Source organism: Cebus imitator, unplaced genomic scaffold (genome assembly GCF_001604975.1).
Source record: "Cebus imitator isolate Cc_AM_T3 unplaced genomic scaffold, Cebus_imitator-1.0 Scaffold364, whole genome shotgun sequence".
In the NCBI taxonomy this organism is placed as follows: Eukaryota; Metazoa; Chordata; class Mammalia; order Primates; family Cebidae; genus Cebus; species Cebus imitator.
Window position 1 is genome coordinate 345,341 of NW_016107679.1, and position 26,689 is coordinate 372,029.

The 26,689-nt window shown below is 39.8% G+C and overlaps 1 protein-coding gene across 1 annotated transcript in view; it reads left to right on the forward strand.

The window, feature by feature from the left end:
* The first annotated feature begins 19,496 nt into the window (after positions 1 to 19,496).
* The window catches only part of RIC1 (RIC1 homolog, RAB6A GEF complex partner 1), a 142,819-nt gene continuing 135,626 nt past the window's right edge, over positions 19,497 to 26,689 (forward strand). The window contains exon 1 of the mRNA XM_037730823.1: positions 19,497 to 19,933. Coding sequence (XP_037586751.1) covers positions 19,790 to 19,933 — 144 coding nt within the window. The 5' untranslated portion in view covers positions 19,497 to 19,789. The remainder of the gene's footprint in view (positions 19,934 to 26,689) is intronic.

Consider the following 26,689-nt stretch of genomic DNA (forward strand, 5'->3'; position numbering starts at 1 on the left):
CAACATAGCNAAAAAAAAAAAAAAAAAAAAAAAAAAAAAAAAGAAATATAACTATATTAATTTTTCTCAAAGACATAGATCAGGGGAAACTCTTAAACAATGCTGGTATGAACATAAGTTGGCACAACCACCCTGGAATACGATTTGGCATTAGCTTACAAAGTTAAACACTTTACATCCCACAATCCAGCAATATGTAAGCTCAGGCATATATTTTAGAGAAATTACTGCACAAGTGCACCAGAAAATATGAACATGAACATGCACATGCACAGTAGCACTTTCTGTTAAAATCATAACAACCCAAATGTAATCGTTCAAGGTTTGTTCAGAGAAGTAAAACTACTAAGAGAAATAGACATAAGGGATATATTTTTACTGTACAGAATTGACCATTTGCAATTGTGGGAGCTGGTTATACTGTCGATGTGAGGCTGTCATTTCTGTGTCTACTGCTGGAGCTGAAGTTCATAGGACAAGTGGTCAGGAAGTAGAGAGCAGGAAGCGTGGACAAAATGGAATCCATGAGGATAGACTGGAATCTGCATTGGTCTCTTACCACCTCCAAACCTCTAGTGCCATTTGCCATGAAGTTAAACACACTTCTGACCCAAGAGTTAGAGAAGCTGAGGCACATGATCTAGAGAACTGGGGGAGCTATGGGCCCTGCAACTGCCTCCTGAGTGTTAGGAAATACAACTATTTCTTCACTTTCACCTTCCGTGTCAGGCAGAAAATGTCTCTTCAGGTTCATTCGTCTATTTTCACATGAGAAAAGGCCCAGACAAGTGAAGTAACTTGTTACCTAGAAGCCTGTTTTTTTAAAAAAACAAAAAAAATCCTTATGCATCTGAAACCCTTCGTAAGAGAATGCATGTCAGTATTTTGGATCTAGGTACAGGCTCTCTGAGAGATATTTCTGACTCATGTTCTTGTGCCTATTGTCTCTAATTATATCACATAAGAGGGATTTGGTAGCTTTGCAATAACAATTCTAATTATTCTCCAAAGAAAATTCCTCATTCCACTGCAAATCGATGTGATCTTAATGATTTCCCCCCAGAATCACTACAATATAATCTTACCTAAATTTGAGCACAGCATCTAAATATTCATTTTATTTAAATGTGAATTGCTGCATTTGAGATAAGGCAGAGTTCCCCATACTATATCTAAATTTGGTACGTAATCCATGGTTACTCTGTGACTACTAATCTGGGGGAAAAAGAAAACACTCTTTGGCAGAAGAGGATATGTACATTCCTAATTTTCATTTCCAGATTCTTAGCCACTCATCCAGGATGAACGTTAAAACCATTACCAAAACGTAGCCTTAGAAATAAAATTCTGTTAGAGAGATAATAATAACTTTGTCAATGAATTTATTTGAAGCAATAATAACAAATTTTCATTACTAAGAAAAAATTTGGCTAATGTCAAAAACATTATAGCAATATGCAACTTGAAGTAATTTCTTGCTTTATCTAAAAATATTGGGCCAAAAGAAATTGATTAGAGTTTAATGTAATTTTATATATTTTTGCTGTCGTTTTTAAATTTTCAATAATACTTTATTTTAAATCATCTCAGTGATTTAAAATAGATTATCACTTTTAAATAATAATGTTTTAATCATTTATCATTTTAAATGATTAAAAATAAATTTGGGGGAGTGGGAAACCTTTTTTGTAAAGAAAAAACAAATTACTATTTTTAGTTTCACAAAATAACAAATTGGAAGATAATAATGTAAATTTGTAAGTTTTTCTCTGCAAAACTATGTCATAAAAATCTTTAGATGGTACATTTCATTACTAAAATATAAAAATATTCATAGCTAACTTTTTCTGAAAATTTTTTTTACAAAGTAAGATATATCAGGACTTCTTTTGTTTCTGTGTAAGAATATTGTCACTTTCCCTTTTCTTTTTTATTGATTTAGAATATTTCTAAGATAGTCCCCACAACTCACAATGTTATGGATATTGTATTTATTGGGTTACATTCTAATATAGTTATCAAGCAGAAACCTTAAAAGAGAGAGGCAAACTTCCTCCTGTAAAGGAATGATCATTAATACCACCAATCAAATGAGCAAAGCCACTTCCACACACAGTCAGTAAACTGCTTTGACTTTTTCTTGTTCTTACTCTTCTGGGTCTAGACTTGGGGAGTTAAGGTGTTAAGGTATATGTACCTTGGCCATGGGTAACTGCCACAAATTGGGTTCTCAGTGAAGCAAAGTCTGAGACAGAGATTGGAGTGAAGGAAGTTTATTAGGGAGTGTTCTTGGATTCAAACCAGTCTACTGTCTGGGCTTAGGCCAATAGTAAAGAGGGGACTAGCACCCTCCCCTGCAGGCCAAGGGAAGACAAAATTAGGAGGTTCTAAGACCTAGCTATTCTTCCCCATGTGGAGATTCTCTTTCCAGTAATGATTTTGGAGAAGAATTTATTTTTATTAAGAAAGGCAACATTTTTTGACATGTACAAAGCACTTTCCTGCATTTTATTTTAAAAATTTTTGACTTCCATAGGTTTTTGAGGAACAGATGGTGTTTGGTTACATGAGCAAGTTCTTTAGCGGTGACTTGTGAGACTTTGGTGCACCCATCTCACAGGCAGTATACACTTAACCCAATTTGTAATCTTTCATCCCTCACCCCCTTCTCAGCCTTCCCCCCCCTAAGTCCCCAAAGTCCATTGTGTCATTCTTAGGCCTTTGCATCCTCATAGCTTATCTCCCACTTAGGAGTGAGAACATATGATGTTTGGTTTTCCAAGTGAAGGCAACATTTTTATCAGGTGTCTATAAATATTTGTGGCTAAATTTTTTTTAAAAATTGGGTTTTAACTGTAGTCTTCATGATCAGTGATTTAGAAAAATATCATATTGTACTGAAATAAAGTTCCTATATATTTATTTCAGATACTATATTAAGAATTGAAAATTAATATTTTCTGCTATTTGGAAATATGGTAAATTTTCTTCTCTAAGTTTTCTTTTGGTAGAGTTTTTATGTGGTGTCATGGGCCTCTCCATGCCCTTTGCAATCTCCTCCAAAAATCTGTTCTTGCTGTCAGTTAAGTAGAAATGGTTAGCAACAAAACAAAATCAAAGTGGACCCACCCAGCTTTTATATCCTGCATAGCTAAGCTTTCATGATAGTTTGAGTTTTTCCAAAAGTCTGGTCTTTACTGACTGGGAATGAAAAACATTTGGAAAAAAATGCCTCAAGCATGTGAACCATGTAATTTCATTTGAACTAAGGAATTCCAAAAATACTTTGCTTATTGAAAGGGCAGTTATGTTGCTGTGTTAGAACTTGGTATTGAGAAGGATAAGTAGCAGTTCTTCTCTCCCTTACTTTTTCTCATAAACAAAAAAAACTAAAGACTGTCTGAGTGGCTGGGTAGGAAAATAGCGTGAAGAGATTAAGCTGGACCACCAGGTGGGCTTGCTCGAGAACCTATTCCTTCCTTGGGAGATCCATCTACTCTTCTGAGCTTTATAGAGCCCCATGCAGCTTAAAGCAACCCACTCAGCATTGATAACTCAGGGCCCCATCTGGCCATGTCTTGATGGCTACTTGAACTGAGGCCCAGTCATTTCATCAGTTCTGTTCACTGATAATGGTGTAAAAGCTGTGCCAGTAGCAAGACTGGAATTGCTAGGTCCCTGCTGGGCAATCTGGCCAGAGAACAAAGCAGGTCCTGTTCAGTTTTATGTCTTTAAGAGGGGATCAGGTGTTAATATTATTAACTAGCATTTTTGGGAATATGTATTATGTGCCAGTCACAGTGCTGGATACTTTTACATGGATTACATTATTCAATCCCCATAACAATCCTCTATGGAATTTCGAAGCTTAGAGAGGTTAAGAAATCAGGTTTTGAAATCAATCAGTCTGACTCCACAGCCTTTGATGTTCTTTCCTATTTTGTAATCCCTTTTATTTTTTATTTTATTTATTTATTTATATATATATTTTTTGAGCCGGAGTTTCGCTCTTGTTACCCAGGCTGGAGTGCAATGGCGCAGTCTCGGCTCACCGCAACCTCCGCCTCCTGGATTCAGGCAATTCTCCTGCCTCAGCCTCCTGAGTAGCTGGGATTACAGGCACGCGCCACCATGCCCAGCTAATTTTTTGTATTTTTAGTAGAGACGGGGTTTCACCATTTTGACCAGGATGGTCTCGATCTCTTGACCTCGTGATCCACACGCCTCGGCCTCCCAAAGTGCTGGGATTACAGGCGTGAGCCACCGCGCCCGGCAATCCCTGACTTTTAATCATGTCTTACTTAGTGTACTAGATTGGGATCTCAGCATTATAGCAAATATGGTTGGTGCCCTGCCCATGTCTCCTGAGCGTTATCAAGTGCCTGCAGCTGCATCATCTTGCTTAATGGCCTTCTCTGGTAGCTGGTGCCCCAGGTGTGAGCATAGTTTTGTGGAGATGTAATGCCTTAAGTGCAGCCTTTAACTAATGATTGACAGGAGTTGGGGTATAAATACTTCAGCTCCTTTGCTACTCTGGTAGAATAACTCAGAGGCATGAATTTTACACTGGTACCCAAAATTCTCCAGATGTATTAAGTCCATTATCCACAGTACTAACCCACTTGAAAACACGCCCTTCATTGATTGCCTTCCCTCACTTCCCTTGCCCGAATTTCCTGAGATCACTACTCAAATAAGCTACTTGTATACGACGTATTAATGTCTTAGGGTATGGCTTCCAGGGGAACCAAAACTAAGACAAAGAGCAAAGAAAAGGTGGACCTATGAAGAAGGAGGACCCAATTGGAGCAGATGAAGCAATGCTGGAAAGACAGCATGGGGTTGCAGTCTCTAGGATGAAGCCTCTGATGATGGTTTCCTGTTATTGAAGCTGACAAGGTGGCTGTGAGACAGGAGACAAAGGTTTTGGGAGATTATTGAATACTGACATACTGGATGGTTCTTTGACTGCTTGATTGGATGGAGTTTCTTCCAGAAGTTCTCTTTTGCTCTATTCTTTTCAAATGTATACTATACTTGCCCAAGTTTAATAAGAAGGAAGAGATTCCAGAAAATGCAACCATTCATAACTGGAACAATGAAACAAAATGGCAACATGTTATAAATAGAACATTGAGTAAATAGTCATAAGTAAATGAAAGACAAAATATATATATACTTTTGGAGTATGTATAACTTACCCATATGGCCTGAATGTAGTAATACTACGTACCATATTTCATACTAACTTAAACTGAATGAGGCTCTTTTAGACCACTTTTACTACACTTAAAGGATCGTTTCTTAACTTGTGACTTTATTGTCTTTACTGATTAACTGAACATCCAGTGGTGCCCAAATTTTCAGGGATTAACATGGGCATGGGGGACATCTTGCCTTGTTAAGGTTAATTGTATTGTAAATTGTTAACTATTGCATTTAGGCCAGGCATGGTGGCTCACCCTTGTAATCCCAGCACTTTGGGTGGCCAAGGCTGGCAGATCGCTTGAGGCCTGGGGTTTGAGACCAGCTTGGCCAATGTGGTGAAATCCCATCTCTACCCAAAATATAAAAATTAGCCAGGCATGATGGTGGATGCCTGTAATCCCAGCTACTCCATTGCTTGAACCCAGGAGGTAGAGGTTGCACCACTGCACTCCAGCCTGGGCAACAGAGTGAGACTCAAAACAACAACAACAAAACCCAATTGCATTTACACATTTGAATACCTGTCTTTGATTTTATATACTCAACTTCATGTCTTCATTAACTGAGTTTTGTCTGAGACATAGCAGTTAAAATTTATATGGTTGTTATAATAATCTGAAATAAATTGGTTTTGGAAGATGTCACGTGGTGTATTGTTATCAATGCATTCATGAACAAACTTAAAAATGCCCATTATTGTTTATAAAATCCGTAGATTCAGACAGGAAAATAAAGTTATAAGTTGACATTTCTTCTTCTGAATACTTCAACCACAAGAGGGAATTGTATGAGCAATAATCAAATATTTTGAGATAATCTTTAGAGTATCTTAGCACCCAATTCCCATTCATTGAGTCTTGAAGACTCCCAATATGCTCACCACGTTCCAGTCAAACAGTGCCTTCACCAGAGATTTCAGTTACAGAGTTGGAAAACCCCTTGCTGCTTTTTTTTTTTTTTTTTTTTTTTTGAGACAGGAGTCTCACTCTGTGACCCAGGCTGCAGTGTAGTGGTATGTTCTTGGCTCACTGCAACCTCTGTCTCCCAGGTTCAAGCAATTCTCCTGGCTCAGTCTCGTGAATAGCTGGGATTACAGGCATGCACCATCATGCCCAGCTAATTTTTGTATTTTTAGTAGAGATGGGGTTTTACCATGTTCGCCAGGCTGATCTTGAACTCCTGACCTCAAGTGATCTGCCCTCCTCGGCCTCTCAAAATTCTGAGATTACATGCATGAACTACCACACCTGGCCACCCCTCACTGCTTTTTAACAAACATTAACAGGTAAACTGTTTTTTTTTTTTTTTTTTTTAATCTGCTTGATCATGAAAGAACATGGATTCAATAACAAAGTATATACAGGCAATGGCCAATGGCCAACTTTGTTTTCTAATCCACATATACAGCTGATTTAAACCCATGTTTTCCCTTACTGGCAAAGATAAAAATATGGAGGGAGTCTTGCCATTCATGCAAACATTTTTGTCTTTACCACAGAGGAATCCTCAGAAAACCTTCAAGAATACCGTGTTTGCTTGGAGTTAGAGAGATGCCCAGTTAGGGGAGATGTTGGGACACTTAGCTTCCTTCCAAGTCCTACAGAAGATTCTCTTCCAATGGAAAGCAACAACATGTAGCGGCAGCATGAGATAAGAAAACAATTAACTCCTAGGGAATTGTGGACAGTAAGAGTCTATAGCACATTACACTGGGCATCCTGAGAAACTGACTAGGGTACAAGGCGATTCTGCCTTTGGTATGTAATATATTAAATGGTGTGGATGGGTTAATGTTGTTAAAATATGGAGTCGTCTTCTCCCTCCCTTACTCTCCATCCCCAGTCCCTCCCCTCCTTACCCCCTTCAAAAAAAAAAAAGAAAATGGAAAAGAAAACAAAATATTGTTAAAATATGATTCTATTATTAAATGTTAACTCTGATTTATTTATAGCCTTCAATATCACACCTTGGTGATGTGATTCCTTCTTCCTTCTCTTACTTTTACATCTATGGATGTATGTCACAGAAAGATCTAGAGAACTGCTTATTTTCAAGAATCCACATGACCCTTTAGATAAATTATTGTAAGATAAAAAAGATATTATTCTCCAGGTAAATGTGAAAATACTGATTTCCTTCATTTCTTCAGCAAAGTAATTTTTATGTATGAAAGACTGAGTAAGAACAGGAGTTAAAAATCGTAGTTAATAAGACAGCCTGACATAAATTATGTACATTTAGTTAGTGAGAAAATAAGTTGGTGGAAAAAGATGTATAGTGAAGTTGATAAACTTTGGGATTCTGGGTTCAAGGTTTGACTCCATCACTTTCCAGCACTGTGAGCCTTGAACTTCTCTAAGTCCCAATTTCCTCATCTGTAAATGGGGATAGTATGTATCTCATGTGATTGTTGAGAGGATAACAATTAAATAATGTAAAATACTTAGAGCCGTATCTAGTACATAAGGGCAGAATAAATGCAAGTTGTTATTTATGTAACAGTACCAATCATTAGACACACAGTTCTTCTTTGTGACTAATCCACAATATACCACTAATGGCACAGATTAATCCCAGCACCTGGTTTCTAGCACTTAAAAAATAACAACCTGTTGGGAGGCCAATGCGGGTGGATCATGAGGTCAGGAGTTTGAGACCAGTCTGGCCAAGACGGTGAAACTCTGTCTCTACTAAAAAATACAAAAATTAGCTGGGCACAGTTGTGGGTGCCTGTTATCCCAGCTACTCAGGAGGCTGAGGCAGGAGAATCACTTGAACCTAGGAGCCAGATGTTGCAGTGAGCCAAGATCCCGCCACTGCACTCTAGCCTGGGTGGCAGAGCAAGACTCCGTCTCTAAATAAATAAATGAATAAATAACAGCAACCTTACAACAGATATTAACATTTCCATCTACAGGTAAAAAACAGTTAAAGGTAACTTAGGGCTAGCAGAGCAATATGAAAGTGATCAGCAGGGGCCAGTTGGCCAGGCTTAACTTGTCCATAATTGCTATTGAACGACCCAAGGTCACTTCCACCAGTTGGTCTTTCCACAGCACAATGTTTACATCCTTAGACAGCATTCTCATTAGGAAATTAAGAAAATTCAGATCTGCCTTAGGAGGAATCATGGCCACATCTTCCAGGAATCCAGTCCACTTTTTGATTCGTTTATAAACTGATAGGAGGTTGAGTACAGAGATTCCAAATCATATTCAAAGTACACACAGGACACTTTTTTTTTTTTTTACTCCTAATGAACTTTGTCCACCTTATTAATATGCATGAGACTCATCTTGGATATTTGTTTAAAATGCTAATTCTTGGGCCATACCATCAAGGAATCCTGATTCAGAAAGCCTGGGACTTGGCCAAGGAATCTATATTTAAATGTATCTCTAGACAATTCTGATGCTGGTGACTGGACCACATTTGGGGAAAACTGATCTCCTTGATAACAAATTAACAATTTTAAAAATAGTTCTTACTATTTTTTTGATGATAAAATAAAAATTAGAAAGTGCTAAGAGAAGAAAAAAATTCATATTTTCTGGAGAAGACTGCAAATATAGCTGTTCTTCTAATTTTTTTAAATAAAGGACAATAAAGACAATAATTAATGCATTTTGAGAGATATTTGGCAGCTATTTTTCCATATCTCTTTTCAAGTACTTACATTCAAGTGTATTGGTTGTTCAGTTTCACAGATATATTCCTTTTATATCTACTCTTAATGGTTTTTATAAATGATTTCTATGTCTGAAACATATGTAAATTTACCCTATGAAATTCACTCATATTCTTGTTGGGTGAGGAGATTAGACTGGAGGTGGTTAAGGCCCATTTTGACTAAGAGGTAATACTGGTACGATTCTTATAACTCTTTTAAGCGTAAGGAATAACCACATTCAAGCTTGACAGAGAATTTGAAATTATATCCCCCAAAATTTAAGGATTTGCTCTTGACCTTTGCCCTTTTATGCAGATCTCCTGATGTGACAGTGTATCAAAGGTAGTAACATTTCTCCAAAAGTGATATACAAATGGCCAGTAAGTATATGAAAAAATGCTCAACATCACTAATCACCGGAGAAATGCAAACTAAAACCATACTGTGGGATTGCAAAATGGTGCAACCACTATGGAAACGAGTATGGAAGTTCCTAAACGTTGGAAAAGTATAAGTACCATATGATTCAGAAATCCCACTTCTGGGAATATGTCCAAAAGAATTGAAAGTAGGGTCTCTAAAAGATATTTGCACACCCATGTTCGTAACATCACTATTTACAATAGCCAAGAGGTGGAAGCAACTCAGATATCCATGGATGTATAAATGGATTAACAAAATGTGGTATACACGTACAATGAAATTTTTTTCAATTTTAAAAAGGAAAGATATCCTGTCACATGCTACGACATTAATAGACCATCAGGGCGTTATGCTTAATGAAATAAGCCAAGCACAAAAAGACAACTGTGTGATTCTACTTAATGAGATATCTAAAGTAGTCAAAATTTATAGAAACAGAAAGTAGAATGATGGTTATTAGGGTCTGGGGAGAAGGAGGAAAGGGAAGTTCGTGTTTCATGGGTACAGAGTTTCAGTTCTGCTAGATGAAAAAGTTTGTCACGACTGAGTAATGAATTTGATTCTAAACTCACTGATAAATACAGGAGATAATGGACTAACACAATGAATATGAAATTTTGACCAAATTATCGAAGGCTAATTGTCTGAATAGAGATTAGGGTGGAAATCTTTGAATCACAGAGTTAAAAATGTTTTTTTTCCAACTCCTCTTGCCATTTTAGTAAACAATACATACTGAAAATGCAGGTAGGACTTTTTTATACTAGAGAACTGATTAGGACATGGTTAAACACAATTGTTACTGTTGGCTAATTTATGTGGAATCAATTGTTTCCAATCAGCTTTTCATTTCTAAAAGACTGATAAAGAGCAAAATAGTGACTCTTTCCATTTTGCTTAGTTAAGAACAGTAAGCTGTTTCACTTTATTTTCCAGTTTGTACTAATGCTCCAGCCCAGAAAGTCTCATTTAGATCCATTAAGGCTTATTAATAATAAGTCATCCTGCCTTTAAGGTTAATTAAATGACTTGAACTAATACTTAACACTATGGACTGTGAGGAGAATGTAGATGAAGTAGATTGGTTAGTCACATACGACCAGTTACTGACATTTTTTTTAACTTAAATGTTTACACTTTTTATTATTTAAAATGTCAACCATATACTAAAGTGAAGCAGATGACACAGTGAATTCCTTAGTCATGCATTACCTAATGACAAGGATATATTCTGAGAAATGCATTGGTAGACAATTTCATTACCATGCAAACAAAGAGTCTACACCAATCTAGATATTGTAGTCTGCTACATACCTAGAAAATATATAACATATTGCTACTAGGCTACATACCTGTATAGCATGTTACTGTACTGAATGCTATAGGCAATTATAATGCAATAAATATCTGCATATCTAAACATAGGAAAGTTACAGTAAAATACGGTATAAAAGATAAAAAATGATACACTAAGTGGCACTTACTATGAATGGAGCTTGCAAAACTGGAAGCTGCTCTGGGTGTCAGCGAGTAAGTGGTAAGTGAATATGAAGACCCAGGATATTCTTGTACCCCACTGTAGACTTTATAAACACTGTACACTTAGGTTAAAATAAATTTATTTACAATTTTTTCTTTCTTCAATAATAAATTAACCTTAGCTTTCTATAATTTTTTACTTTATAAACTTTACAATTTTTTAAACTCTTGTAAACACTTAGCTTAAAACACAAATATATTGCACACTGCACAAAAATATTTTCTTTCTTTATATTTTTACTCCATAAGCTCTTATCCATTTTTATTTTTATTTTATTTTTATTGAGGCAGAGTCTCGCTCTGTCATCCAGGCTGGAGTGCAATGGTGTGATCTCAGCTCATGGCAACCTCCATCTCCCGGGTTTAAGTGATTCTCATACCTCAGCCTCCCGAGTAGCTGGGATTACAGACACGTGCCACCACCCCCAGCTAATTTTTTTATTTTTTTATTTTTTGTAGAGATAGGGTTTTGCTATGTTGGCCAGCCTGGTCTTGAACTCCTGGCTTCAAGTGGCCCACCCACCTCGGCCTCCCAAAGTGTTGGGATTACAGGCATGAGTCACCACACCCAGCCTATTTTTTAAAACTTTTAAATCATTTTTGTTAAAAACTAAAACACAAACATATATGGTAGCCTAGGCTTATATGGGGTCAAGGTTACCAATATTACTGACTTCCACCTCCACATCTTGTTCCATTAAAAGTTCTTTTGTTTTTTTTTTTTTTTGGACAGGGTCTCGCTCTGTCACACAGGCTGGAGTGCAGTGGCACAATTAAAGCTCACTGCAACCTGGAATTCCTGGGCTCAAATGATACTCCTGCCTTAACCTTCCAAGTATCTACAACTACAGGCATGTGCCACCATGCCCGGCTAGTTTTTTAAAAAATTGTTTTGTAGAGATAGGGTCTTGCTATGTTCAGGCTGGTCTTGAACTTCTGCCTCAAGGGATCCTCCCACCTTGGCCTCCCAAAGGGCAGGGAATACAGATGTGAGCCATCACAATGGGCCTCCCACCGAAAGTTCTTTAGGGGCAATAACACATATAGAGGTTTCACATCCTATAACAATGGCTTCCTCTGGAATACCTCCCTGAAGGACCTGCCTAAAGTTGTTTTACAGTTAAGTTTATTTTTTAAGCAGAAAGTATACACTCTGAAATAATGATAAATAGTATAGTAAATACATAAACTAGTGACATTGTCATTTATTATTATTACATACTATACATAACTTTATGTGCTACACTTTTATATAACTGGCAGTATAATAGTTTGTTTACACAGGCATCACCACAAACACATGAGTAATACATTGCATTATGACAGGATGATGTCACCAGGTAAAAGGAATTTTTCAGCTGCATTATAGCCTAATGGGACGAGCATTCTAAATGCAGGCTGCCACTTACTGAAACATCGCTACATGGTACAGGACTGTACTCATCACTCAGCTTCAAAGAAAATCAACTCATGCCAATTTTGCTTCATATGCATCTCACTCACCCCCAGATTATTTTGAAGTAAAACCCAGACATCCTGTCAATTCAGCTGAGATATTACTTACTTTCAGAAAGGACAAATGACAATCAAGAGTCCAGCCCAGGCCGGGCACAGTGGCTCATGCCTGTTATCCTACCACTGTGAGAGGCCGAGGCGGTCGGATCGCCTGAGGTCAGGCATTCAAGATCAGCCTGGCCAGCATGGTGAAACCCCATCTCTACTCAAAATACAAAAATTAGCCAGGCATGGTAGCACATGCCTGTAATCCCAGCTACCCAGGAGGCTGAGGCAGGAGAATCGCTGAAACCCAGAAGGTGAAGGTTGCAGTAAGCAAATCATGCCACTGCACTCCAGCCTGGGTGACAGAACAAGACTCCATTTCAAAAAAAAAAAGCCAGTCCAGAAACAAATACATCAGTTCACATGATAAAAGTGTAATAAGGTTGAATGTTAAAAGTATATTAAAGAGTCATTAATGAAATTAGTACCGTTTTCAGTGGACATTATTGTAGGTTCTTACAGAGGTCCCCAAACATTGAGAGTGGTATGCTCAGACCCAAAATCCAACCACAGCTCCATCAGAAGCCTGTGAATATGTACAAAAGTACACAGGGCCTATTTTTAGTCTAGTAACTCAGGGTACCTTTCCTCCTAATCTTTTTCTCACTAGGCTTGGGACTGTGCCAGAAGGGCCGTATTACATCATTCCCTTTGACTTGTCAGTTCTGCAAGGTCCTACTTAAAGCAGAACAAACGGGAAACTATTAATCATGAGCAATTTAACTTTTAAAAATAACTTTAATCATTACAAAAGCAACATGAATTCATTAAAGACAATACGGAAGATCCAAAATCCCAAAGAAGAACATAAAAAGCACCTACAATAGCATTTCCCCATTTCTCTAGGCACATATATACTACCGTTTCATAAACATGAGATCATATTTTTCATACTCTCTTTAATCTGTTTTATTACTTCATAATATATAGTAAATATACTTCTATATGATTAAATAATCTTCCTCAATATAAGCTTTTATTTTTGCTAAATAATCATGTGTAAGGAAGGATAGTAATTAATGTCTTTTGGGGACATTTAGATTATTCCCTCTTAGATACACCTTCAGTGTTTATTTCCTTAGAAAATAATCATAGGAAAGAAATACAGACATACTTTAGGATATTACAGGCTTGGTTTCAGACCACCCCAATAAAGTGAATATTGCAATAAAATGAGTCACAAAAATTTTTTGGTTTCCCAGTGCTTATAAAAGTTATGTTTAGACAATTCTGTCATCTATTCAGTGTGTAATAGCATTATGTCTAAAAATTGTATATACCTTAATTTAGAAAATACTTTATTACAGCTGGACATGGTGGCTCATGCCTATAATCCCAGTACTTAGGGAAGCTGAGGCAGGAAGATCACCTGAGGTCAGGAGTTCAAGACCAGCCTGGCCAACATGGTGAAACTCCATCTCTAATAAAAATATAAAAATTAGCCATGGTGGCACACACCTGTAATCCCAGCTACTTGGGAGGCTGAGGCAGAAGAATCACTTGAACCTGGGAGGTGGAGGTTGCAGTGAGCTGAGATCACACCATTGCACTCCAGCCTGGGTGACAGAGAGAGACTAAATCTCAAAAAAAAAAAAAAAAAAAAGCTAATGATCTTCAGAGCTTTCAGCAAATACTAATCTTTTTGCTGATGGAGGGTCTTGTCCCATGCTGACGGCTGCTGACTGATCAGTGTGGTAGTTGCTGAAGGCTGTAGTGGCTGTTGCAAATTTTTTTTTTTTTAATCTGTTGTTTAGTGTAGTCACCTTTATCAAACGTCTTAGCTACATCTTGTGGATAACCTGCTGTAGCTTCTACGTCAGCACTTGCTGCTTCATCTTGCACTTTTATGTTATGGACACAGCTTCTTTCGGTAAACCTCATTAACCAAACTCTGCTAGCTTCAAACTTTTCTTCTGCAGTTTCCTTACCTCCCTTAGACTTGACAGAATTGAGAACCAGGACATTGCCCTGGCCTAGGCTTTGGCTTAAGGGAATGCTTTTTAAAGATGGTTTTGCTTTGTTTTAGAGACAGGGTCTCACTCTGTCACCCAGTTTAGAGTGCAGTGGTGCAACGATGGCGCAATGATAGCTCATTGTAATCTGGAACTCCTGGGCTCAAGTGAGCCTCTTGCCTCAGCCTCCCAAGTAGCTAGGACTACAGGTACACACCACTACACCTGGCTAATGAAAACATTTTTTCTTTAAAGACATGGGGTCTTGCTATATTGCCCAGGCTGGTCTTGAAGTCTTGGCCTCAAGTGATCCTCCTGCCTCAGTCTTTCAAAGTGCTGAGATTACAGACATGAGGCACTGTGTCTGGTTTAAGGGAGTGTTGTGGCTTGCTTGATCTTCTACTCAGACCATTAAAACTTTCTCCAGGTCAGCAACAAGGCTGTTCTGCTTTATCATTCCTATGTTCTCTGGAGTAGCACTTTTAATTTCCTTCAAGAAGTTTTTCTTCTTTGCATTCATAACTTGGCTAACTGGCACAAAAGGCCTAGCTTTTGGCCTATCTTGACTTTCAACATGCCTTCCTCACTTAGTTTAATCATTTCTAGCTTTTTATTTAAAGTGAGAGATGGGGATTCTTCCTTTCACTTGACACTTAAAGGCGACTGTTGGGTTACTCATAGGCCTAATTTCAATATTGTTGCATTTCAGGGGATAAGGAGGCCCAAAGAGAGGGAAAGAGACAGAGGAATTGCCAGTCGATTGAATAGTTAGAACACACATACCATTTATTGCCTAAGTTCTCCATCTTACATGGATATGGTACATGAAACCCCAAAACAAGTACAAAGACCACTGATCACAGACCGTCATAACAGATATGCTAATATGAAAAAAGTTTCAAATATTTAAACTACCTGTAAGGCCGGTTGCCTCGTGGGGAGATCGGACACACCCACCTCTGCACTCAGCACCTGACTCTGCACCCGGCACCAGGCTCTGCACTCGGCACCTAGCTCTGCTGCATGGCTCCCCCTGGAAGGCTCCGGCTAATGCAACCCTGGCTGGCTCTCGCACAGGAAAACCCGTCCAACAACCCACCAACCAATAGCGGCCCACCCCGTCTCAATCCTGCTCCCCCCCACCACCCCGGACCCAATCAGAGCACCCAGCTGTTGCTCAGTCCTCCTAGCCGTAAACCGCCCCCCCAACCCCCGCTTTCCCTGGACTAGAGAACCTCGCCCAGGAGCTGAATAAATTGGTATTTAATTTTCTTATACTGGCCTCAGTTTCCTCATTTTAAACTCGGCAATGACCCTTACATTACCAAAATGTGATACAGAGCCATGAAGTGAGCGTATGCTCACATCAAAGACCACTGATCACAGACCATCATAACAGATATGCTAATAACAGTTTCAAATATTTTAAAATTACCAAAATGTGATACAGAGCCATGAAGTGAGCATATGGTATTGGAAAAAATGGTGCCAACAGACTTGCTCAACATAGAGTTACCACAAACCTTCGATTTAAAAAAAATGCACCAAATTATACTCCCTCAAGAGTGTATAACTGTACCTGTTTCTTACGTGCACACTTAGCAATATTATTTCTTGTAATTTAAAAACTTTTTAAGTTTCTTAGATGAAAACATGCACCTTTTTTGAGACAGGATTTCACTCCTGTCAGCCAGGTGACAGTACAACGGCAGGATCTCAGCTCACTGCTACCTCTGCCTCCCAGCCTCAAGCAATTCTCCTGCCTTAGCCTCAAGAGGCAGGAGAGTTGGGACCACAGGCGTATGCCACGGCACCTGGCTAATCTTTTGTCGAGACAAGGTTTTGCCATGTTCCCCAGGCTGGTCTCAAACACCTGGGCTCAAGTGATTTGCCCACTTTGGGATTACAGGCGTGTAAGTACTGAAAGCGCTGGGATTACAGGCGTTATTACCCTGCCCAGCCCCCTATTAACTTTTATCAGCTTGATCTTACAACAGAATCCAAAAATTTTGACTAGAGTGGTGGGGGAAATGGGTAGAAAAAGGAGAAGGAAGGCCTAAGGCATGGGAATTGTTAGTATATTTTACAAAATAAAGTTAAAATACCGTATTTGAAAGTTGAAGCCAGGCATGGTGGTTCATACCTGTTATCCTAGCACTTTCAGAGGCCGAGGCTGGGGGATCACTTGAGGCCAGGTGATAGAGACTAGTCTGGCCATATGTTGAAACCCTGTCTCTACAAAAAATACAAAAACTAGCCAGGCATGGTGGTGCACACCTGTGGTCCCAGCTACTCAGGAGGCTGAGGCACAAGAATCACTTGAACCCAGGAGGCGGAGGTTGCAGTGAGGTGAGATTGCACCACTCCACTCCAGCCTGGGCCACAGAGCTGGGGTGGGGGTTGGGGAGAGAAAGTTGAAAAATCCAGTCAATAACATTTTTGTCACAATGGGGGAACTCTCAAGTACTGGGTTTTGGAGAGTCAGATATTTCATTTCCTCCCCTCCCAGGGAGAAAGACCTAGAGGTTTTCCCCTCTCCTACTCACTGTCCAGAGCAATTACAATTTAGTTCAGCCCAGTTTAAAGGCCACATGCTGTTGGAATAAGGGCACCAATAGACATACTTGATGTAGGGTTGCCATAACCTTATTTATTTATTTGAGATGAAGTCTCACTCTGCTGCCCAGGATGGAGCGCAATGGTGTGATCTCCGCTCACTATAATCTCCGCCTCCCAGGTTCAAGTGATTCTCCTGCCTCAGTCTCCTGAGTGGCTGGGACTACAGGTGTGTGCCACCACACCCAGCTAACTTCTGCTTTTTTTTTTTTTTTTTAGTAGAGATGGGGGTTTCTCCATATTGGTCAGGTTGGTCTCAAGCTCCTGACTTCATGATCTGCCTGCTTCAGCCTCCGAAAGGGCTGGAATTACAGGCATGAACCACCACACCTGGCCAAACCTTAAATTTTAAAAAAAAAGCACACTGGACTTGTAGAAAGAAGATCAGTTCTCAGGTCATGTGACATCAGGCACATCTACCACACTTGTTCTGTTTCCTCACTTAAGAAAGTGAAAATAATATCACACTGATATTACCCACCTTGAACGTTTACTATGAATTAAATCAAGACACGCATTTGAAATTATTTTGTTAATCTTAAATGCTACACAGGAGTGTGGCAGGTGAATTAGATTCTAAAGTCAGCAATTAATGTTAAAACTGAGCACCATAAAAATTGCTTACAAGTTCCTTAAATTGCCCATGAGCACAGTATGACAGACTTAAGAGACCCCTGAGAACAAAGACTCTCTGAGAGCTGAGACAAACACTCAGCAACACTGCCAGCAGAATTGCTGTGCTAGAATATTTTCATTTCCTCTCTTTCTGCCAAGTGCATAACTGAATCCGAGTAAGATGAAAGTATGATGCAACTTTGTTATTCTACAATTTTATACTGGCAAGTTAAGAAACTTCTCTGGTGTAGCTAAGCTGGACCAGGGTTTCATCCACTGTTTGTCTGACAAATATTTCCAGCTTACTAGGTTCCAGGCTGCTTTGCTGAACTAGGGGAGGGTAGACGCCAAGGAGGCAGTCTGATCACAACAGGCTGGTGAGTGGTGAGGCAGTTTCAACTTCGATTTGAGGAATCCAGGGTTCTATGATAACCTTTTAGGGAATACAGTGAATGTTTAGAAAAATTATGGAAAGCTACATATTTTGTTATGGATAACAGCTACAATGCTATATCTGATACGAAGTAAGTTACTTTGTTTCCTTTTTTCTGTTTATGTTGCTACTTTTTTTTTTTTTTTTTTTTTTTTTTTTTTTTTTTTTTTTGAGACATTGTCGCATTGTTGCCCAGGCTGGAAGAGTGGCCGGATCTTGGCTCACTGCAACCTCCGCCTCTCAGGTTCAAGCTATTCTCTTGCCTTAGCCTCCCGAATAATTGGGATTGCAGACATCTGCCACCACGCCTGGTTAATTTTTGTAGCCGGGCGTGGTGGCAGGTGCCGGTAATTCAGTAAAGACTGGGTTTCACCATATTGGCTAGGCTGGTTTTGTGCTCCTTACCTCAAGGCCTGCCTCAGCCTCCCAAAATGCTGGGATTACAGGTGTTAGCCACCGCACCCTACCTATGTTGCTACTTTTTAATGTGAGTTCACATATTTTTAAACTTGACTTTTTAATTGAAAAATACAAACACATGGAAAAATTCAAACTGTACCAAAAAGGTAAACAATGAAAAGCAAATCTTTCTATTCTAGACTCCCTCTTCGCCCATTCCATACCATATCCCCTCGACCCTCCTCCTATTCAGAGGTTACCACTGGGTCAATCCGAAGTTATAGTTAAGGTGATACCTGGGGTCCAAAAGCTAAGTATGGACCTATGGTATCACCAGTTCCTTCCAGTTCTAAAACTAAGTCCAAGCCTTTTGCAGCACGAAAGAGACCGCCTCTTCTTATCTAAAGTTTAGTTGATAGAGGCGCAGACAAATGCAAAACGGATTCCAAAGAAACAGACTCAGAACTCCTGAAAGGCAGGAGACACAGAACTCAATACTTCCATGGTGAGTGGTTTATTTACAGGTTACATAAACGCTCCCTTTGGGATGTAAGCTCCATACAGGCAGGAACTTTAGCATCACCTCTAACTGCAGACCCCGGCCCGAAAGGCGGTCACAAAGTAAAAGCACCTACAGCTCACCACAGCCACAGCGGCCGGCAGCCCAGAGTGGGAATCCGCGCAGGGCGTCACGTGACTCCAGCTCCCCTCCACCCGGCGTCCGGCCCGCCCCTACCGAGTCCCCGCCAATCCGGAAGGGAGGTCCGATTTGGCCGGGCCAGGGCGCGTTCCACAGGCCCAGTCGCCTCACTGCTGCGTTATCAGTGGACTCGCCCCACTTGCCTCGGAGTCTCAAACGGTTGCCCAGATCCGCCCAGCAGAACTCTGCAGACTGCTAGGGAGAGGAGCAAGGGCGGGGCCAGCGCTGGAGTGTCGACGCAGCGCAGCGGCCCCGGGCGAGGCTTAGGGCGGAGCTTCAGGGAACAGCCGGGGGAGGACAGGAGTCTCCAGAGCGCGCGCGCCAGCCCTCCCCGGCCCGACCCACGCGGCGCGGCGTGGTGACGCCCGCGCGGCCTGAGGAAGGGGCGGGGCCGAGGCGGGCCTCCGCGCTCCTCCCGCCCTCTCTGTGTCCGGACTCACCCTCCCCTTCCCTCCCCCACACTCGGCCCCGTCAGCGCCGGGGTGCCTTCGTCGCACAGCATCGCGTCGGCCCGGTCCGGCCAGGCCAGCGGGCAGATGCCCGGAGCTGCCGCCGCCGCGGCCGCCCACTCGGCCGGTGGCGGTGTGGGAGGCGGGCGCCCAGCCCGGGGCCGCTGAGTGTGACGAACGCGGCCAGGGACCCTGGGCCCCGGCGCCGGTGGCTCCGTGCGGACCATGTATTTTCTGAGCGGCTGGCCCAAGAGGCTGCTTTGCCCTCTGGGGAGCCCGGCCGAGGCGCCTTTCCACATTCAGTCCGACCCGCAGAGGGCTTTCTTCGCCGTGCTGGCCGCGGCCCGCCTCAGCATCTGGTACAGCCGAGTAAGTACAGCCGCCCGCCACCTTTCGCCGCTGCCTCCACGGCGTCCCGGTGCCGTCCCACCCCCAACTTCCACCCGGAGCCCTGGAACCCTGTCCCTCGTTGCCAGACTCACCTGCCCTCGCGTCCGCGTCCTGGTTGCTCCGACTTGGCCGCATGTACCCGCCGGCTCTGGGCACATGTTCCAGCCTGCGGTCCGGGATGGGTGAAGTAGCTACTGTCGAAAATCCCTGCGCCTTCCGGCGTTGGACTGACAACCGCGCGCGGTGCAGACCCCGCACGCTCCCCGGCCGAGCCCAGACTTGCTCTTCCCTTCCTTCCCCCATTCCCCCAGGAACAAATTTGTTTAAACTTTCCACAATTAGAAATCCGGCCGCTGCACTTTAAAGGTGGTTGTTTTCGAGTTAGGAAAAGCCTCTTGGGTTTTACCCAGCTCCAGACTTTACAGGCCTGTAAGAACTTATTTCTAGAAACTACAGCCTGAATTCTTTATTTTTCACTAAAAGTCAGGTTATTTAACTCCCCTTTTTAACCCCAACATCCCTTCCCTATTTCGAACTGGTCTTTTTCTTTGCTGCTGCTCTTGGACTCTTCGAAGTAGGGGGGGGTAAAAAGGAGCGGAAGTAGAACTCAAATCTGTCCTCGCAACTCCCAGTTATAACACCTGGAAATAATAAGGCTTGGGAGGAGCCTGGAACTCAATTGTTATTGCTTTCTTTAAGCCCTGGTTATCTTTTTCTTTCTTGTATTGAATTATGGAGTAGATAAGAGAAAAAAATAAGTAGTGGTTGGGATACTCTCTACTCTATGCAAATACTGCTGTAGATCTGTGTATAAGAACGACAGAGTTCAGAGTATAATAATACTTCTTTTCCCTCCCCAAAGAAGGCGGTACCAATCGATGTCAGAGTGAAGTTTTTCTCCTTTCCAGCTTAATTTGACCATGTGAAGAAAGGTTGTGACCTTGCCCTTATTAAATCTTTGTGAAATACTGCTTTTAGCTTATTAAAATCCCCAAATTTTTGTGTGTTACTGTTTGATTGCCTGTAATGCTCTTGACAGTTCTCACCCATAGCTCTGGTAAAACTGGTGATGGGATGTAGTGATGGGTAATCTGGTGTCTTCTTTGACTGTCATAGTAGGGCTGTAAATCAGACTATTTGCGATCAAGTTTTGGCCGATCTAATTTTCAAATGCAAATCAGAAAAAAACCTATAAAATCATAATACCAACACTATGACTGTTTTGTCTAGTGCTTGATTGTATTTTTCAATATGTATGTGTGTACATGTATAAACGTGTAAATATATATGTATATGAACATCATCTGGTTCCTAAATGAGATACTCGTTTACGATGTATATCCCAGTTGAATGTTTAATTTGTTTAGGTGTATATAACTATTAGCTTTAAAGCACACCCAGAAAAAAATAGAAACTTGAATTTAAATTGTCTTTTGAATTTAGTACATAATTCCTTTTGCATATAACAAATTTAGAGTTTATGTCTAAAATTTAACTTTTGTACCTTTCAATAGGCAGACCTAATTTAATTTTAAATAAAAGTAAGCAATATGACATATGAATTGACCAGAAGCCTGTAAACCATTTATTCCCCCATAAAAGGAGCATAAAAATTTGCTTTAACTTTCTTAGGGACATTGCGAATATCTGTTGTTTGATTTTGGAGTTAGATACCACATCTATAAATCCAAGGCAGTCTTGGAATTTAAATTATTTATACTCTTCTTTCAAATTACCACCTCACGTGCAACTTCTTTTTTTCACAGAAGTCCAGGGACCACTAATACTAAGATGCAGTGTGCAAAGCTAGGCCATAGGAATCCTATGGGTTTAGACCCCTAGAGTGAAATGAAATGCTGGAATACCTTAGAGGAGTCTGCATAGTACTGTAGTGTGAGTGGTTAACCTTGGTCTCTGGACACCAGCTTTGTTGTCACTTAAAAAAATCATCATCTGGCAAAGATGGTGAAACCCCATCTGTACTAAAATTAGCTGGGCGTGGTGTGCCTATAGTCCCACCTACTTGGGAGGCTGAGGCAGGAGAATCCCTTGAACCTGGGAGGCTGAGGTTGCAGTGAGCCGAGATTGCGCAACTGCACTCCAGCCTGGTGACAGAGCGACACTCCATCTGAAAAAAAAAAATTCAGGTGTTGAACCAGATGATTATAAGGTGTGTGATTACATGACTAGGTGAGTGGGATACATATGCTAGACTTCAGCTTCTAGTCTTCTCTTCCTGTGATATGCCCTTTCTTGCTCTGTATGAAAGTTTTCATTTTGATTTTCTAATTTCTAAACTTTCTCAAAGTATATCAGTTAAAATAAATTGGTTAACAAACTTCATTTAAAAGTGAAAATGCCTACAGGTAAATTAAAGGGGTATTATCAGTTATGCTGCCATAATTTAGAGTGAATTGGTTTAAAAAGTTTTCATGGAGCTGATAAAAGCTTTGATTTTTGAGAGGCTGTAGAAGCAAGTAATTTTATAATAAAGCGAATTTTGAAGATCTAAAGGGTTTTACAGAGTTGAAGTCTTACAGCTGCTTGAGGGCATTTGAAAGCAGAGGAACATGTTCAAAAAGATGAGAGGATAAAACAAGATTTTCTTGCCTGAAATTTTGTTAAGGCTCACTTAGTAAATCAAGCCCTTGTGGAAGGGACATATGTTTAGTAGTCTAAGCTGGTTGTTTTAATGTTCACAAGAATTGTGGAAGTTGTATGTGTACAATGTTGATTCATAAGACGATGGAAATGTTAAAATCTCTAAGACTAACTACATTTTATGGGTCTTCTAGCTTTTATGTACTACTTACAACTACTGTCCTCTACCCTAAGTAGGTATTTGGATTTCCACTGTTATAGAGTCATATCTTTTCAGAATTATTTCCTACCCCAAATTAGAGAAATACAGTATAGTGTTGTTTATGAACAAAAGTCTCTGTAGATAGTCACTTAGCTTTTTTATATTGGAGCCACAATATCATATTTTGGAGTCCCCAAAAAGGTGTTAAAAAAGGCTCAGTATATGTAGATTGGATTGGGGTGGTAGAGGTAGAGCTTTATTGGGGGTAATTGATACATTTCAGCCAACGTTATTATAAATGGACAAGTTTCAGCTTTGAGGATGAAACTGTTATATAAGGAAGGTTATGATTGACATAGGTATGGTGTGAGATGAATTACATTTTGTACTGTACTGGGGGCTCAGAATTCCTTTAATATACTGTCTAACTGAATATGAAAGTCTGTATATGTGAATATCAAAATGATACCTTAGAATGTAGCCATTCTAAATTAGATGTATAGTCATATCCCATTTTTCAGGTCACTGACTTTAAACATTTAAATTGCCTTCAGAAGTATTTTTGAACACCAACTGTAAAAGATAGATGTGTATAAAAGGGATGAAGAGACATGTTATATGTAAACTGTGTCAAGATGTTAGTGTGTTAATATGATAAATGAAAATCTTGTGAGTTATCACTGTTTTAGGAGGCTAATAAAAAGCTGAAATGGGCAAATAATTACTAGGCTTATGAAATAAATTCTATGTCTTTTAGTAATCCTGAGCAAAAACTTAGTTCCCATTGGTATATGCTAATCATGGGAAAAACAATGAGATGTCAAAAGAACCAAGCTTTGGATCAGGTATATGATTAACTGTGTGACCTCAGGAAGGCCATTTTTTGTATCTGTATTTTCCCAGCATTCCCATTTGTCACCCTTTTAACTCTGTTGTATTACTTACTGCCTCCAGAGACATCTTTTTAAATTCACTGCTCTGAAGTCTTCTAGGGTTCACTGTTGATTAAGGAAGTTCAAACTCCTTAGTTTGATATAAGAGACACTCCCTTCTTGGAAAACTGTCTTGCCTCATCTCTCTGCCTGTGAGAATATTATCCATCCTTTAACTGCTGTTGAAATCCTTTGTGAGTCATTCTTTACCTACCATAACGATAAGTGTTCATTTTTCTGATGATCTCCTGCCTCCCTGATACTGCCAGCTTTGTTGTGAGGTATAATTGACAAATAAAAATTGTATATATATAAGGAGTGCCGTGTGGTACTTGGATCTACTCTGTGAATTGATAACCACAGTCAGGCTACTTAACAGATCCACCATCTCATCTCACACAATTACCTCTTTTTTTGTATGTGGGATGAGAACGATTAAGACCTACTCTTAGCAAATTTCAAGTATACAATATGTGCTAATCATGGAAATAAATATCGTTATTAATGATAGTTACTGTGCTGTATATTAGGTCCCCAGAACGTATTCATCTTATACCTGAAAATTTGAACCTTTGACCAAAATACTCCCATTTTACCCACCTCACAGCCCCTGGCAATCACTGTTCTACTTTCTATGAGTTTGATATCTTTATATTCCATATGTGAGATCATGCAGTTGTTTTGTGTGTTGTTTACTTAGTATAATGTCCTTAAGGTTCATCCATGTTGTTGCAGATGGCAGGATTTCCTTGTTTTCTAAAGGCTGGATAGTATTTCATGTGTGTATGTATATGTGTATTACATTTTCTTTATCCATTCATCTATTGACTCTTAGGTTGTTTCCATATATTGATTACTTTGAATAGTGCTGCAATGAATAAGAGAGTGCAGATAACCTCTTTGTGACACTGATTTCAATTTTTTTGCATGTATACCTAGAAGTGGGATTGCTGGATCGTATGATAGTCCTGTTTTTAGTTTGAGGAACCTGTTTTCCATAATGACTTACCTTTTTGCAGTTCCATCAACATTGTACAGGGAGGAGATCCCTTTTCTTGACATCTTTGCCAACACCTGTTATGATTTTACTTTTTGATATTAGATATCCTAACAGGTGTGAGATGATACCTTATGGTTTTGATTTGCATCTCCCTGCTGATAAGCGTATCAATCACCTATTGGCCATTGGTTGTTTTTTGGGAAAACATCTCTTCAGATCTTCTTGCCCATTCTTTAATTAAGTTTCTTGTTTTTGTTTTTTTGCTACTGAGTTGTATGAGTTCCTTACATATCTTGGATATTAGCTGCCTTTCAGATGTGTGGTTTGCAAGTATTTTCTCCTAGTCCATAAGTTACTTTTTTATCTTGATTGTTTACTGTACAGTAACTTAACTTCCATGTAACCCTTCTTGTTTATTTTTGCTTTTGTCACCTGTGCTTTTGATGTCATCTAAAATACCATCATCAAAATGGATGTCAGGGTGGTTTCCCCCTGTTTTCTTCTAGGATTTTTATGGTTTCATATTTACATTTAAGTCTTTGATCCTTCTTCTTGTTTTAATTTTTGTGGGTACATAATAGCTCTGTGTATTTATGGGGTATATGGGATATTTTGATACACGACTCTAGTCACCCTTTGTGCTATTAAATACTAGATCTTATTCATCATTACTATTATTATTTTGGGACAGGGTCTCACTCTGTCATCCTGGAGTGCAGTGTCATGATCATGGCTCATTGCAGCCTTGACGTCTTGGGCTCCAGCAATTCTCTCACCTTACCATCCTCACCATAAGTAGCTGGGACTACAGATGCGTGCCACCATGCCTAGTTAATTTTTTGTAGAAATGGGGTCTTGCCATGTTGCCCAGGCTGGTCTCAGACACCTGTACACAAGTGATCTGCCCACCTCAGTCTCCTAAAGTGCTAGGATTACAAGCATGAGCCACCACAGTCAGTCCCTATTCATTCTTTCTGTTTTTTTTTGTACCCTTTAACCATCCTCCCTTTCCCCTCCCCCTGTAATCCTTCTTGAGTTGATGGTGTAAGAAAAGGATCCAGTTTCATTCTTTTACACATGGATATCCACTTTACCCAACACTATTTATGATATTGAAAAGTCAGTGTTGCAAAGTGTGTTTTTTCCATTCTTAGCACCTTGTGAAAGATTAATTAACCATATGTGCGTGCATGGATTTATTTCTGGACTCCAGTCTGTTCCAGTGGTCTGTGGACCTCTTTTTCTGCCAGTATCATATTATTTTGATTACTATAGCTTTGTAATATACTTTGAAATCAGGTTAATATGGTTTGACTCTGTTTCACCACCCACATTTCATCTGGAACTGTAATCCTCATGTGTGGAGGGCAGGACCTTGTGGGAGGTGATTAGATCATAGGGGCAGTTTCCTCCATGCTGTTCTTTGATAGTAAGTTCTCACAAGAGCTGATGGTTTTATAAGTGTTTGACAGTTTATTCTACACGTGCTGTTTCTCTCTTGCCTGCCACCATGTAACAAGTGCTGGGTTCCCCTTCTGCCATGATTGTAAGTTTCACCAGCCATTGTGGAACTGAGTCTATTAAATCTCTTTATAAATTACCAAATCTCAGGGCAGTTTGTTACAACAGTGTGAAAACGGACTAATACACAAATAATGTGACACTTCCAGTTTTGCTCTTCTTTCTCAAGATGGCTATTCATGGGTTATTGTGGTTCTGTATAAATTTTAGGATTGTTTCTCTGTGTGAAAATGTCATTGGAAGTCTGATAGGGATTGCATTGAATCCAGAGATTGCTTTGTATAGTACGAACATTTAACAATATTAATTCTTCCAATCCATGAACATAAGATATCCAGCCATTTATGTGTATCTTCTTCAGTTTCTTTCATCAGTGTTTTATAGTGTTTGATGTTGGTTAAATGTATTCTAAGTATTTAGTTTTTTTGATGCTACTATAACTAGTATTGTTTTCTTTTCCTTTTTTTTTTTTTTTTTTT